This window comes from Erinaceus europaeus, chromosome 19, assembly GCF_950295315.1.
Source record: "Erinaceus europaeus chromosome 19, mEriEur2.1, whole genome shotgun sequence".
Taxonomy (NCBI): Eukaryota; Metazoa; Chordata; class Mammalia; order Eulipotyphla; family Erinaceidae; genus Erinaceus; species Erinaceus europaeus.
The window spans coordinates 37,018,881-37,034,208 of record NC_080180.1 but is presented as its reverse complement, the minus strand read 5'-3'; the positions used below and the strand labels follow the sequence as shown (position 1 = coordinate 37,034,208).

General features: G+C 41.0%; 1 protein-coding gene and 1 long non-coding RNA gene across 3 annotated transcripts in view; both read right to left on the bottom strand.

Annotated features, from left to right (window-relative positions):
- Positions 1-1,286: 1,286 nt before the first annotated feature.
- On the bottom strand, positions 1,287-7,012 carry LOC132534636 (uncharacterized). Its single transcript, XR_009546363.1, has 2 exons — positions 3,019-7,012; positions 1,287-2,718 (listed from the first exon to the last, which is right to left on the bottom strand). It is a non-coding gene; the product is annotated as an uncharacterized LOC132534636 (long non-coding RNA).
- A 189-nt stretch (positions 7,013-7,201) lies between these two features.
- ENTPD4 (ectonucleoside triphosphate diphosphohydrolase 4) overlaps positions 7,202-15,328 on the bottom strand; it is a 33,602-nt gene continuing 25,475 nt past the window's right edge. For both annotated transcript variants that reach the window (XM_060178865.1, XM_060178866.1), the window contains exons 11-13: positions 11,510-11,595; positions 10,149-10,310; positions 7,202-8,828 (exon numbers count right to left, since the gene is read on the bottom strand). In XM_060178865.1, coding sequence (XP_060034848.1) covers positions 8,600-8,828; positions 10,149-10,310; positions 11,510-11,595 — 477 coding nt within the window. In that variant the 3' untranslated portion in view covers positions 7,202-8,599. The remainder of the gene's footprint in view (positions 8,829-10,148; positions 10,311-11,509; positions 11,596-15,328) is intronic.

The window sequence follows — 15,328 nt, the reverse complement described above, 5'->3', positions numbered from 1 at the left end:
CTCTCTTGTTCTGCCTTTCTCTCATCCTCTCTTTCCTCCTTTTTAATTTTTTTTTTTTATTGCCACCAGTGTTATCATTGGGGCTGTGGCTTGTTTCATGATGCATCCACTCCTCCTGATGGTCATTTTTTTTTTCTTCTGATACGACAGAGAGAAATTGAGGGAGGAGGGGAAGACAGACACCTGCAGCACTGCTTCACCACTCGTGAAGATCCCTCCACAGGTAGAGACTGGGGGCTTGAACCCAGGTCGTTGCACATGGTAATGTGTGCATTTAACCTGGTGCACCACCGCCCCATTCATTACCTACTTCTTACTTTTTAAATCTCTGTTCTTCACACCTGGACCACTACCCTTTCTACCTACCTTTAGCGTCAGTCTTTTGTGAAGCTCAGCCCCATGTCCTCTGGCATGAAAGTCCACATTTATGCACTCTGCAAAAGGTGAGAAAGAGGCATAGCTCTCCAGAAGCTATGAGTGACACTAGTAAAAGAGTCGTACTTCTCTAGAAATAGGCCAAGTTTAGTTCTAAATGGTGTAACATAAAGCCAGCATTTTATGTTTTTATAATAATGAACATGCATAAACACTGGTTAATTGTTTAGACAGGTCATAAAGAGGCACTTTGAAAGGATGACAGGGGCCTGGCTGTACCGCAGTGGGTTAAGCACACATGGCACAAAGTACAAGGACCCACACAAGGATCCTGGTTCAAGACCCCCACCTGCAGGAGAGGTAAATTCACAAGCGGTGAAGCAGGTCTGCAGGTGTTTTTCTCTCCCCCTCTCTGTCCTATCCAGCAACAATGACAGCAATAATAACAATAACAACAATAAACAACTAGGGCAACAAATGGGAAAAAATAGCCTCCAGGAGCAGTGGCTTGGTAGTGCAATGCAGGCACCAAGGCCCAGCAACAAGCCTAGAGACACAAAAAAAAAAAAAAAAGAAAAGAAAAGAAAAGGAAAGAAAGAAAGAAAGAAAGAAAGAACGACAGTTGTTCTGTAACAGCCTGCCTTTATTGAGGGATGGCTTTACGTTACACTTTGGTAACTACTTCCCCTTATCTAACTGTATGGCACAGGCTCTTCTCCCCAAAGTGTACACAGTAGGGCTTCATACATGAACATCAAGTACAGCAAATGTGGTGTAAGGAATCAGACTCAGACAACTTATTTTTACTTAATCTATACTGTTCAATCAAGCATTCTGATAACAAGACTCAAATGTTGGTGCAGAACTCATTTCAATCATAAGAAAGCAAGCTCACAGAGTGGGGGGGTGGATCAGCTAGTAAATTAATTTTATTGATTCTCAACCCGTGTCCAACTGTGACAACTTGGGGTGGCCAAGCATAGGAAGTGAAATGACAGCACATCAACTCCCCCAAAGGTAATGGGTTTTATCTCAGAGAGAAAACATAATATAAATAAATTAAAAAAAAAATTTACATGTGCTCCCACAGTTTGTCATTTCTAACTGTAAAATATAATCTTAGCTACAGAACACTCTCCTTGGTTAGTCACACCACTTATAACCGAAAGGAAAAAATCAACACTGCAAAACAGAAAACACTAAAAGAGAAATAGGTAGCAAAATAATTTATAGGCAGGTTTTACTTCATTACACATCATCACATCTAAAGCTGAATTTTGAAGTTTGGAAAACACATTTTCCTTTTATAAAGTTTCTAAGTGAAGCGTTCTTCTTACCAGAAAAACAGCTCTGTGTAGGCCTGAGTTTAAATATCCATTAATCAAGAGCATGGCGGTCTGAGTGCACATGTGTGAACAATAGGTAGTGGTCAGTTTCCTTAGTTTACCCACAAGTTGGAAAGTGTTGCCTAAAGCAATTTAGGGATGAAGATGTGTAGAAGCGAAACAACCAAACACTGGTAGAAATCAGTTATTTGCAATTTATATTAACGTGTCCTTAAATGGATCGTAAAGTCAGGGAATGTCCCTTGGCGAGGGAGCAGCAGCATTACCGTAGCAGAGCATCTACCAAGATTTAATAAAGTCTTTGTCCTGGATGGCTTTTAGCTGGCTCCCAACAGTCCAATTTCTCTTGTTTTGTATTACCAGTATTCAGAGATGACTGCCTTTTTGGCCAGTGCTTATCTGATACAGGTTCTTTTCCTGAATCATCACTACTACTCAGAAGACTGCTTACCCCTTGCTGCTTCTCAGCCAGCCTGCCTTCATCCCAGAGAGGGGGGACACCTGAGCAGAGCTGTGAGCCCCTAACCAAGACCTCATGACTATAGCCTGACAACAGTGAAACTCCTGCACAGCACTGGTGGGTGCGGGGAGGGGAGTGGGAGGGGACCAATAGAGATAGCTTAATGGTTATTCAGAAAGACTCATTCCTGAGGCTCTAAATCCCAGGTTCAATTCCCCAGCATTCCCCAGCATTCTCAGTTCAGGCAGAACTGAGAAATATTCTGCTGTCTCTCCCTTTCTCTCTCTCTGTATATCTTTCTTCCTCTTACCTTTCTCATTAAAGTAAAACAAAAAATATTTTAAAGGGGGTAATTTTTTCCATATTTATTAGAAAGCTGATCTTGAAAAGATAAAAAGTGAAATTCTGCTACATAAATATCACATATTTTTTTAAGTTTGAAGTCATTTTCCTTACCTATTTTGTATCTATCAATAACAACTCCTTCAATTCAGAAGATGATACTTCCTCTACACAGGCATATCTTGTATTTTTGCACTTTGAAAAAATATTTCATTTTCTTTTTTTTTAATTTTATTTATTTATTCCCTTTTGTTGCCCTTGTTGTTTTATTGTTGTAGTTATTATTGTTGTTGTCGTTGTTGGATAGGACAGAGAGAAATGGAGAGAGGAGGGGAAGACAGAGAGGAGGAGAGAAAGATAGACACCTGCAGACCTGCTTCACCGCCTGTGAAGCGACTCCCCTGCAGGTGGGCAGCCGGGGTTCGAACCGGGATCCTTATGCCAGTCCTTGTGCTTTGCGCCACCTGCACTTAGCCCGCTGCACTACAGCCCGACTCCCGAAAATATTTCATTTTCTACATAGGGAAGGCTTGTGGCAACTCTGCTTTGAACAAGTTTATTGCTCTTTTCTCAAAAGCATGTGGTCACTTCCTGTTATCTGTAATAATCTTTTTTTTTAAAGATACACTGTAATTGCACTTAAAAGACTATAGTAGTTACAGTATAATGCAAACATAACTTTTATGTGCAGTGGGAAACAACTAATGGTGTGATTCATTTTACTGTGCCAGTATCTTTATCTTGGTCTGAAACTAAACCTCATTATACATCTCCGAGGTACCCCTACATCCTTTCTAGAATAAAACTGCTCCCACAGGAGTTAGTAAACATCTTTGGAAAGGTGCTTTTAGGTAAAATATTCTAGTTTTTTAAATTTTACTTCTTTTAAATTTTTATTTATAAAATGGAAATACTGACAAGACTATAGGATAAGAGAGGTACAATTCCACACAATTCCTACCACCAGAACTCCATATCCAATGCAGTTCCTTAATAACTTCCCTATACTTTATCCCTCTAGGAGCATGGACCCAGGATCATTATGGGGTGCAGAAGGTGGAAGGTTCTGTAATTGCTTCCCCACTGAATATGGGCATTGGCAGGTCGATCCATATTCCCAGCTTGTCTCTCTCTTTCCCTAGTGAGGCAGGGATCTGGGGAGGTGGGGCTCCAGGACACATGGTGGGGTCATCTGCCCAGGGAAGTCAGGTTGGCATCATGGGATCATCTAGAACCTGGTGGCTGAAAAAGAGTTAAGATATAAAGCAGAGCAAATTGTTGACTAATTATGAACCTAAAGGCAACAATATTGCAGATAAAGCTTTGGGGTCTCCATTTTAGAAAAAGCTAGTAGGTCTATTTTAGGTATATTCTAAGGAGCCCATGACTTTACTAGTTTTTGTCTGAGCCAGAAGGCTAATATGCTAGTGGATCCCAGGTTATTGTCTGGGGAAATGGTGTCATAGTTGGAAAAAGGACTAGAAAGCTGGATCAGGGAAGAGAGTAGGAAAGTATATAAATATTGTTAACTGTAAACCCCATTGATCTGACCTGCACAGGAGCCTATGTAACCTCTGCATCTCTGTAGGTCTGAGCTTGTATTCTGTGGTCATGGCTAGGAAAATACCAGGCTGCACTAATTTCCAGACCCATCTTCCTCGGGTAGTAGGTAGAGTATGTTGTCCAGCCTCCCTTCGGAGAATGGAACATTCCCTACCATTGTTGACCCACACAGAAGGCAAGGTACTATAGGGGCCCACAAAGGGGCCCATTATGTTGTTCCTGATGAAGATGACTAGTGACAGTGGCGAGAGGGATCTGTTAGAGATCTAGGCCCATCATGTCTGTGTGAGAATCTCGGGACTCCCTGACTAGGGCCCCAGGTGATAGGGTGCCGATAGTGACTAAAGAGTCATCTTTAAAGTATGATGGTCTCTTGCCCTTATTCAGCTTTTGTAGTCCTTACTTTGTTTAACAAGGTTAGCTTTGGAGTGATTGAGGGATCTCTAATAGGAGGTAGGTGAGAAGGGTATCTAGGTCTAAGGAGAAACTGTTTCATTAGGAACTTTAAGGTGTCATTTTAAGTCTTTCTACTTGTTTGCTGTATTTTTTGACTCACGGCAAACTACTGTGCACTTAAAAAATTTTTTTAAAAATATTTGTTTATTCCTTTGTTGCTCTTGTTGCTTTACTGTTGTAGTTATTATTGTTGTTGTTGGATAGGACAGAGAGAAATGGAGAGAGGAGGGGAAGACAGAGAGGGGGAGAGAAAGACAGACACCTACAGACCTGCTTCACCGCTTGTGAAGTGACTCCCCTGCGGGGGTGGGGAGCCGGGGGCTCGAACCAGGATCCTTCCTTAGGTCCTTGCACTTTGTGCCACGTGCACTTAACCCACTGTGCTACTGCCCAACTCTCACTATTGTGCACTTTTGCTTTATAAGGTATATATTTTTCCCCAGCTTACAGATACATGTACATATGCCCTATCTCATGGGCCCTGGCCTATAGCTAGGTTTTGAGGTTTTGTTAAGAAGTGCACCACCTGAAATGAAATTAAGGAGTCCTATTAGATAGGAAAGGTCTCACCAGAGTAATGAAGCTGAAGGGCTGACATTTCACTCCTGATGTCATACTGAAGTCGTGCTGGTTGCATTGATTAGGTTGGGATCAGCAGATGCAGTATCAGTTGGTATGAATTGAGAGAAGCATGCAGAAAAGTGAGCCCCACCCTAGGTCCAGGCCTGGGAGAAATATGGGCTTTATAAGAAAGGGGAAGGTTCCTGCTGTCTAATGGTTTAAGAATGCAGTAGATAGTTATTGCTATAACCACATTATCTAGCAATTGGGTTAACTTTGAAAATCCCTTAGTTAGCATTTGCTGTATCATACAAGACCTCACCATAATTTATGTCCTTTTATGCTATTTACATATAGCTGCATTTTATAAAGTGACATCATCAGTTGTTTCTGTTCGCCCTTGTCTAAGCCTTTAGAAGATGTAATATTTCAAAGAACATGTCATTAGAAATGTATTAGCAATTTGAGCCCGCTGTTAAAATTCAATCTGATTATCAATTTGAAGTTTTAAGTGCTTAGACTGAAGGAACATATACTTAAGAGCTATGATCTGGGGGCCGGGTGGTGGTGCACCTGGTTAAGCACACGTATTACAATGCGCAAGGTTCGAGCCCCCGATCCGCAGAGGGAAAGCTTCATGAGTGGTGAAGCAGGGTTGCAGGTGTCTCTCTGTCTCTCTTCCTCTCTATCACCCCCTTCCCTCTTGATTTCTGGCTGTCTCTATCCAATATATAAAGATAATAAAAAAAGTTTTAAAAAGAGCTATGGTCTGTGCATCAAAAGGTTTGAGACATTTGAACCATTTCACCCCTCTAATATTAATTAAAGTGATTTGTGAGACTATAAGGTAATAGGAGTGTGTATTAACACCATCCTTACTACCAAAGGTCTGTGCTGTTGTCGTTATCCTCCCCCCAACCCCACCAGTGAAGCTGAACATCTATCCTCACCCTCCACCCAGAGATTTTTACTTTGGTGCCCTGCTCAAATATTCTAGTTTCTTAAGGCCATATAGTTTCTGTTGCATATCATTCACTTAAAAAAAAAAAAAACCAAATAATTTAGAAATCAAAAATTATTCTCAGCTCAAAGGTACTCTAGATTCTACAAGGGGAACAGGATCACTCAACTGCATGAAGTATGAGGTTGTTTGTACCTTGGAATTCTAATCTGGGTTTCTTTTAGAGTGAGGTAGGTCCTTGCCAAGGGATCCTGGTGTCTCTACTCCTACAACAATGCAGACCTGAACCAAATAGGCATTCTTTATTTAAAAAGTGGCTATTTACAGTAGGAAGTCTTAATGAGGGCCCACTTAGATAAATCTATGACTATGCTAGTCTACCTTTGCCTTGATTTTAAGAGCTAAATCACATACTCTAGGCATTTTAAAGTTTTCTTTTACATGGTAGGGCCTCACTCTCCTAACTGATTGTTGGTGGTAGGAAAGCTGAAGCATAAACTTCCTTTACCACTAATGCCAAACGTAATCTACAGGGATCTTAGATCCCATCTAAGAATTCAAGGAGAATCACACTGCATCTACAAGTCTGTTTGTAGCTCAGTCTTGATAAGGAACCATGTTTACTAGGAAACAAGGATTTAAATAGCAGGAGACAAGCATTTCAGAAGCTGGAACCTTTATCCCTGATTCTCTCTGAGATGCTCCACACATCAGATGTTCTAACACTCTCAACTCCTCTAGCCTCCTGGACATCTGAGAGAGACCAACATTTCCCCCAATAATTTTTCCATTACTAGATTACTCATTCTGAAGAGCAGGGTAACACAACATGCATTTCTTTTTTGAAATCATTTCAGCTGCCAACATATATAGTATGCCATGTTTTTTAAGTAATTAATGAGATAAAGCCCAACAGTCTCTAAGGTATATAAAAAGTTGCACAATCTAAATTCTCAATATATCTGCAACCAACCAGATGAACTTAACTATTCTGGGCTAAGAGATAGTGCACATGTTCACATGCACATAGAATTTCACCTACGAACTATGTATGAGAACTTCTAAAGCTTCTGAATTAGATGAATAGGTGCGCCAACCCAACTGTACTTTTCGAAATTCTTGTTTAAAATGCTGATCTTGACATTTTCAAAATGTGAGTTTATTTCTTCGAATCAAATTCACACTCTTCTCTTCATCTGGATCTACAGTGGCTATGCCAACACAACTTCTACTACAACAGTGATAGAGAAACTGGCAGGCTGAGTACGGGGTCTCTAACATCAGACCATTTCGGCAATTTTTAATCACAGGAGGGAATACTGATGACTTGGAAGAAACTGGAACACAACTAAACAAGTAAAAATAAGGCATACTGTAGTGCCAGCATTAATTTCTAGTTCAAATAGCATCAAAAGCCAATGAATTCTTATGAATTTCCCAACTTTTTCAAAAACAAGACACTCTAATGCCACTAAAAGAACAAAGAAAGTAAATCACCTATAGTCAAGAAAAGGTCGGGAGCCAGGCGGTGGTGCAGTGGGTTAAGTGCAGGTGGCACAAAGCGCAAAGACTGGCGTAAGGATCCCGGTTCGAGCCCCCGGCTCCCTACCTGCAGGGGATCCCTTTACAGGTGGTGAAGCAGGTCTGCAGGTGTCTATCTTTCTCTTCCCCTCTCTGTCTTCCCTGCCTCTCTCCATTTCTCTCTGTTCTACCCAACAACAACGACGATAAACAACAAGGGCAACAAAAGGAAAATTACTTAATAAAAATTTTTTTTAAAAAAAGAAAAGGTAATGGTAATAAAAAAATACGAAATGAAATCAAACAATAGATTCTGAAGTGGTGTTTTTTTAAAAGGACACTATGTTCCTTCATTCTTTCATTAACACTTGCCATACATACACATAGCTCAAGTTAATATTTCACATTTTTCAGGTCTCTTTCTTATCAATTTAAAAAAATAGTTGCTTCCTGGTGCCTATATTCCTCTATTTTGTATATAAACTGCCCTTTTATTCACTTGCAAAGAAAATAGAAATATACCTGAACAGTAAATTAGGATAAAATAAAAACCTCTCTTCAGGTTAGAGATTTCAAAATAGAGGGAAAAGAGGGTTATAAATTTTAACCATTTTTTTATTCTACGAAAAGTATCAGTTTTATTCTCCACTGATAAAAAAAACAACCTTTGCATTTCTCTATGATATCAAAGTGCAATCTGTTTAAAACTTTAACATAACTGGAAGAAAATCCAAACAAAATCTTAGTCATTTGGAGTAGATAACCCTACACAACAAAAATCAAGTAGTTTTTCCCTTTCCCCTACCCAAGTTAAAGCTGTAGACAAAGTAACTAGATACAGTACTTCTAGGGCAGCACAGGTCACAAACAATGAATTCTGTAATTGCTTCAAAGACATAGGGAAAACAAAAACAAAACCAAAAGAGAATGGAGAGGAGAAACCCTGAGGCAAAAATAAAAAAAAAAAAAATGGCTTTTCCTTTAGAAAGTCTCCCTGGAGCTCTGGGATGAGGTTCATAAGGTGCCAGCCATCTTCTGGGGTGGGAGGCCCTCCTCCAGCCAGAGGGCAGCGGATGAGCCATTGCGGAGCATCCGCCTGTGAATGCGGCGCAGCCGCAGAAGGTAGAGGAGGATGGAGAGCAGGACCACCAGGACGCAGCCCCAGAACAGGTAGTGATTGTAGACGAAGGAGAAGCGGCGCCAGTGGGCGTGACTGGTCCGGAAGGTCTCCTGCTGGATGTCCCTGCCATGTGGAAATAAAAGCCCAACACAAACTCTTGAGAGAAAGGACCAGAGACTTGACCAGACTAGGAACATGGCAGAACAGTGCATAACAGGGGTCAGAGGACTTGGTTAAGAACAACTTTGAAGACAATAGCTCTAACACTGGTCTTCGGACTCAGTTTCCTTATCTTGAGGAAGTGGTAATACACAACCTGACAGGGCAGTTCCACGTACAATGAAAATAACACATGAAAGTGTACCTGTTAAGTGTTTGCAGTTACAATCATCACAATCTAAGTGACACAAATGAGAGACATTTAGGTTTCGCCAATTCATGGAGGCCAATATAGAATCAAAGCTTATTTGTGATCAGTGATACTCATGGCTCACAATTTTTGCTTTTCAACTTCTAAAACAGTATGCTGGGAAGATGCTCAATCAAATAAATTTTTAAAAAGCCCCCAAGGCCAACACTTCATTTATCAGTAAGCGAGGACTCTTACATGGGGGCAACTGATTATGGACATGAACGGGGAAATGCACATCTTCATTTTGTCTCTGAAATGTAAAATTGCCTTTGAACATGAATATGGCCAACAAACTACTGTGGTAGAATAGGACCTCTGACTTTGTTCCTAGGGAAATGTACCATCGTTTATATAACATGGTGTTTTACAGATATCTCAAAATAACGTCAATATGAAATATTACACTGGGATTACAGAAATCCCTAGTTCTGTTCCCAGATCCTGTTAATGTGCTTTAATACTACACCACAATTTTGTTCTAATCTTAGGGCAAGCCTACTTCAATACAACGGCTTCCTCTATAATTCTATGTATCCATATTATGCACTGAGAACAAATTTTTTGAAAAGTAGAATAAGGTCATATATAGGTTAAGATTACGGCAATTAACAGGGGTGAGAAAAATAAAATTCATGGCTGCATGTGATGGGATGGAAAGGCAGAAATGGGAGGCTGTGTCATGTAGTACATATGTGATTGAGCCCACATTATACAATGTATAAGGACCTGTGTTTGAGCCCCTGGTCCCCACCTGCAGGGGAAAAGCTTCACAGGGCTACAGGTGTCTCTTTCTTTTTCCCTCTCTATCTCCCCCTACCCTCTCAATTTCTGGCTCAATCCAATAAATAAAAATTTTTAAAAAAAGAGATAAATCATTGTAAGTAGTGAGGGAGGTGGGATGACAAAGTCAAACTTAGTAAGATTCTGCCCATAGCTAGCACTTATAGCAGCCAAACACCCAGTCCTCATAATGCTTCCTAAGTGCAAAAGAGCACCTTTTGTTTGATTCTTTTACAAGTTCACAGCCATACCTTAAGGGCAAAAAGCGGGTCCTGTAAAGGATTGCTCCAAGTGTCCACTGAACCTCCTTGTCATACACTTGCAAGGCTGTCTTCAAATTTTTATAGTTGGCAGGAAATGAAAAGCCCTTGTGAAACACTTCATACATCCAAGCAGACTTGAAGCACTGATACCTACAAATATAAGTAGCAGTGATTTTCAAAATTATAGACACAGATAGCCTTTCCCACAAAGGCTTCATTATATAGCACTCTGAGCAGTTAAACCAATGTGTCCATTTCAAGTTGATCCCTTGGAATATTGCTGGGCACTGAGACCACAGCAAGCTGCTCTTATTTATACCTCAGAAAAGAGCATCGGGACACTCTGCAGTAAGACCAGATGTTTACTAGACAGTATAGGAGGGGGAGGGAGAGGGGTATTAGTGACGGCAGCCTCCAGCACATTTCTGAATAGTTTAGAGAGGGCAGGCCTGGGGAGAGAAAGAGTCTGTTCCAAAGTGTGGAGACTCTTGGGTTTTGAACTCTCTAATTTGACTGGACTCAGCTCAGGTGATGTTGAACAAGCTGCTTGCAACAGGCCCCGGGTTTCCCAGGTAACTGTCACTCCAATTGCGTGCCCTGCTCTCAGCTCCACTGCTGTTTCTCCATCTTGGGACTGCTTTTACTACTACCTACTATTCCCTACTGTAGCAGGTTTATGTCCCTTGACCCACAATACAAAACAGTTTACTTGAAAAACAAAACAAAAACAATTAGCTCATAAAGCTTGATCTTAGTATAGTTTAATATGTTGCTGTGGTATTTTTTTCTTTTTGCAGGCATCCCATACTTTAGTGACTGAATAAATACTGAGGAAGCTCAAACTTCTTTGAACGTAAGGCAGGAGAGGTTGTTTTCATGAACTCTGATATCCTAAGATTAAAACTATCTGTCAGAGGCCTACCTTCTGCAAAGCAGTGGTAAGCAAATAAGATAGTCACTGGATTTCACTGACTTGAGGAAATAAAAAAATTAAAGCAATAGGATATGACAGAACAGAATACAGATGTCACTGAAGAAGAAGAATGAGAGAGAGACAGATAGACAGACAGACAGACAGATATGGATGGACCCTAGTTCAGTGGACAGAGAAAGACTGAAGAAAACAACATCTACCTGAATGTAGTTTCTGGGCAGGACCTTAATAAGCAACACATGAATATGGGAATTCCAGGTAGAAGGAAGAGCAAAACAAACAAAGCTAGAGAGTATGCTCGGACACAAGCATTTGTTGATTTGGAAGGTGCCTAGGTACATGAAAGAACAGCAGATGAGAAGGGACAGCGGCGGATGGGACAGAAAGGCAGGTTGGAGTCTGGATACAGACTTACTTTAGTCTATGAAGGTCAGCATGTGAGGTGTAAAGTCCTCGGTCAAATCGTTCCCGCAGGATTGACCACTTTGTAGCACAGTAATCCTGAAGGAAATTGCATCCCAAAAATCATTAGTACGGGATTAAAAAGTTTGTTTAATTTTAAAAAGTTTGCCAAACTCATAACAGACATATCCAACCTACTAGAAACACCAGCTAGTAACTTATTTGTCCTTTTAAGACAAGACACACAGAGACAAATTTAATGCAATACCCATCAAAGTTCCACCAAGCTTCTTTAAGAGAATAGAACAAACACTACAATCATTTATCTGGAACCTGAAAACACCTAGAATTGCCAACACCATCTTGAGGAAAAGAAACAGAAATGGAGGCATCACACGCCCAGACCTTAAACTATATTATAAAGCCATCATCATCAAAACAGCATGGTACTGGAACAAAAATAGGCACTCAGACCAGTGGAACAGAATTGAAAGCCCAGAAATAAATCCCAACACCTATGGGCATCTAATCTTTGATAAGGGAGGCCAAAGGATTAAGTGGGAAAAGGAGGCTCTCTTCAATAAATGGTGCTGGGAAAACTGGGTAGTAACATGCAGAAGAATGAAATTGAACCACTTTATCTCACCAGAAACAAAAATCAACTCCAAATGGATCAAAGACCTAGATGTCAGACCAGAAACAATCAAATATTTAGAGGAAAACATTGGTAAAACACTTTCCCACCTACACCTCAAGGACATCTTTGATGAATCAAACCCAATTGCAAGGAAGACTAAAGCAGAAACAAACCAATGGGACTACATCAAATTGCTGCACATCCAAAGAAACTATTAAACAAACAGAGAGACCCCTCACAGAATGGGAGAAGATCTTCACATGCCAGACATCAGACAAGAAACTAATCACCAAAATATATAAAGAGCTCAGCAAACTTAGCACCAAAAAAGCAAATGACCCCATCCAAAAAAGCAAATGACCCCATCCAAAAATGACCCCATCCAAAAAAGCAAATGACCCCATCCAGAGGATATGAACAGAACATTCACTACAGAGGAGATCCAAAAGGCTAACAAACATATGAAAAACTGCTCTAGGTCACTGATTGTCAGAGAAATACAAATTAAGACAACACTAAGATACCACCTCACTCCTGTAAGAATGGCATACATCAAAAAGGACAGCAGCAACAAATGCTGGAGAGGATGTAGGGACAGAGGAACCCTTTTACATTGCTGGTGGGAATGTAAATTGGTACAGCCTCTGTGGAGAGCAGTCTGGAAAACTCTCAGAAGGCTAGACATGGACCTTCCATATGATCCAGTAATTCCACTCCTGGGCTTATACGCCAAGGACTCCATAACACCCAACCAAAAAGAGGTGTGTACCTCTATCTTCATAGCAGCACAATTCATAATAGCTAAAACCTGGAAGCAACCCAGGTGCCCAACAACAGATGAGTGGCTGAGAAAGCTGTGGTATATATACACAATGGAATACTATGCAGCTATCAAGAACAATGAACCCACCTTCTCTGACCCATCTTGGACAGAGCTAGAAGGAATTATGTTATGTGAGCTAAGTCAGAAAGATAAAGATGAGTATGGGATGATCCCACTCATCAACAGAAGTTGAGTAAGAAGATCTGAAAGGGAAACTAAAAGCAGGACCTGATCAAATTGTAAGTAGGGCACCAAAGTAAAAACCCTGTGGTGAGGGGTAGACATGCAGCTTCCTGGGCCAGTGGGGGGTGGGAGTGGGTGGGAGGGATGGGTCACAGTCTTTTGGTGGTGGGAATGGTGTTTATGTACACTCCTAGCAAAATGTAGACATATAAATCAGTAGTTGATTAATATGAGAGGGGGAAAATCAATTGTATGTCTCAAAGTTTTTCAAAACACAAACTGAATCTTTTTAATATATAAACTGTGTATTTGATATGCGGACTCTCTCAAAAGCCTAGACCAAGTAGATTAGAAGCATCCAATAGCACAGCTATATACAAGATACTGGATACTGTACAGCAAACCATAACAAAAGGACTTTTCAAAGTTAACCCAATTACCAAATAATGTGATGATAACATTAACTATCGATTGTCTTTTTGAACCCTAAGACAGCAGGAACCTCACATCTCCACTATAGAGCCCCTACTTCCCCCAGTCCTGGAACCCTTGGATAGGGCCCACTTTCCCGTATGCCTCTCCCATTCCATACCAAATAATATTGCATCCACCGATCACAACCTAACCAACGCAACGATTGCCACCTCAACATGCTTCACCTCAGACTGTGTCCAGAGACTTCACGTGTGGAATGACAACCCTTCAGCTTCATTACTCAGGTGAGACCTTTCCTTTTATAGTACACTCTAATTTCATCTCAGGTGATTCACTTTCTAACAAAGTCCCATAACCTAGATATACACCAGTTTCTGTGAGAGAGAGCTTATGTTCACACGTATCCATAAACTACTGCAAAATATATACCTGAAAGCAGAAGTACACTAGAGTTTGCAGTGAGTACCTCCCTGACACTTCCTCTCCACTATTCCAAGCTTTGGGTCCATGATTGCTCAACAATTTGTTTGGCTTCATATGTTAACTCTCTTTTCAATCACCAGGTTCCAGATGCCATCAGGATGCTGGCCAGGCTTCCCTGGATTGAAGACCCCACCAATGTGTCCTGGAGCTTAGCTTCCCTAGAGACACACCCTACTAGGGAAAGAGAGAGGCAGACTGGGAGTATGGACCAACCAGTCAACGCCCATGTTCAGCGGGGAAGCAATTACAGAAGCCAGACCTTCCACCTTCTACAACCCACAATGACCCTGAGTCTATATGCTCCCAGAGGGATAGAGAGTGGGAAAGCTATCAGGGGAAGGGGTGGCATATGGAGATTGGGTGGTGGGAATTGTGTGGAGTTGTACCCCTCCTACCTTATGGTTTTGTTAATTAATCCTTTCTTAAATTAAAAAAAAAAAAAGACACACAGAGAATAGCTAACAGCAAAAATGATGCTTGTTCTTGATTTTCAAGTCTGTCAAAGTCTATAGCCATACCACCCTGACTGTGCCTGCTCTTGTATAAATTCCGTCAGTTTAAAAGCTGGCTCAGTGGGCAGAGTGCTGTTCTCCCACACTGAGCACCGAGATTTGATATTCAGCATTGCATAAGCCAAAGTTCTTTTCTGACTCTCCAAAATGACTAAATAGACCTTTAAAAAATATGACATAGGTATTAATAGCAATAATTTCACTCTCTTCCCTGATGCTGCTTCCTAGTCCTATTCCCAACTCTGACACCATATTCCCAGACCATACTTTTAGCTCACCTGCATATTAGCTATCAGGCTCAGGCAAAATTAGTAAAGTCACAGGCTCCTTGGAATATACCTAAAATAAATTTCTTAGCTCCTTCCAACATGAAACTCCAAATCTTACTTTCTATAATCTTGCCTTTAGGCTCCTTATTATTAAACATTTTGTTCTGCTTTATATCTTAATGCTTTTCAGCCACCAGGCTGCAGATGCTGCCATGATGCCAACCTAACTTCCCTGGGCAGATGACCTCACGAATGTGTTTTGGAACCCCACTTCCCCAGAGCCCTGCCCCACCAGGGAAAGATAGAAATAGGCTGTGGGAATGGACTGGCCTGTCAATGCCCATGTTCAGTAGAGAAGCAATTACAGATGCCAGACCTTCCACCTGGGTCCATGCTCTCAGAGTGATAAAGAATAGGGAACCTTCCAATGGAGGGGATGGGATACGGAACTCTGGTGGTGGGAACTGTATGGAATTGTACCCCTCCTATC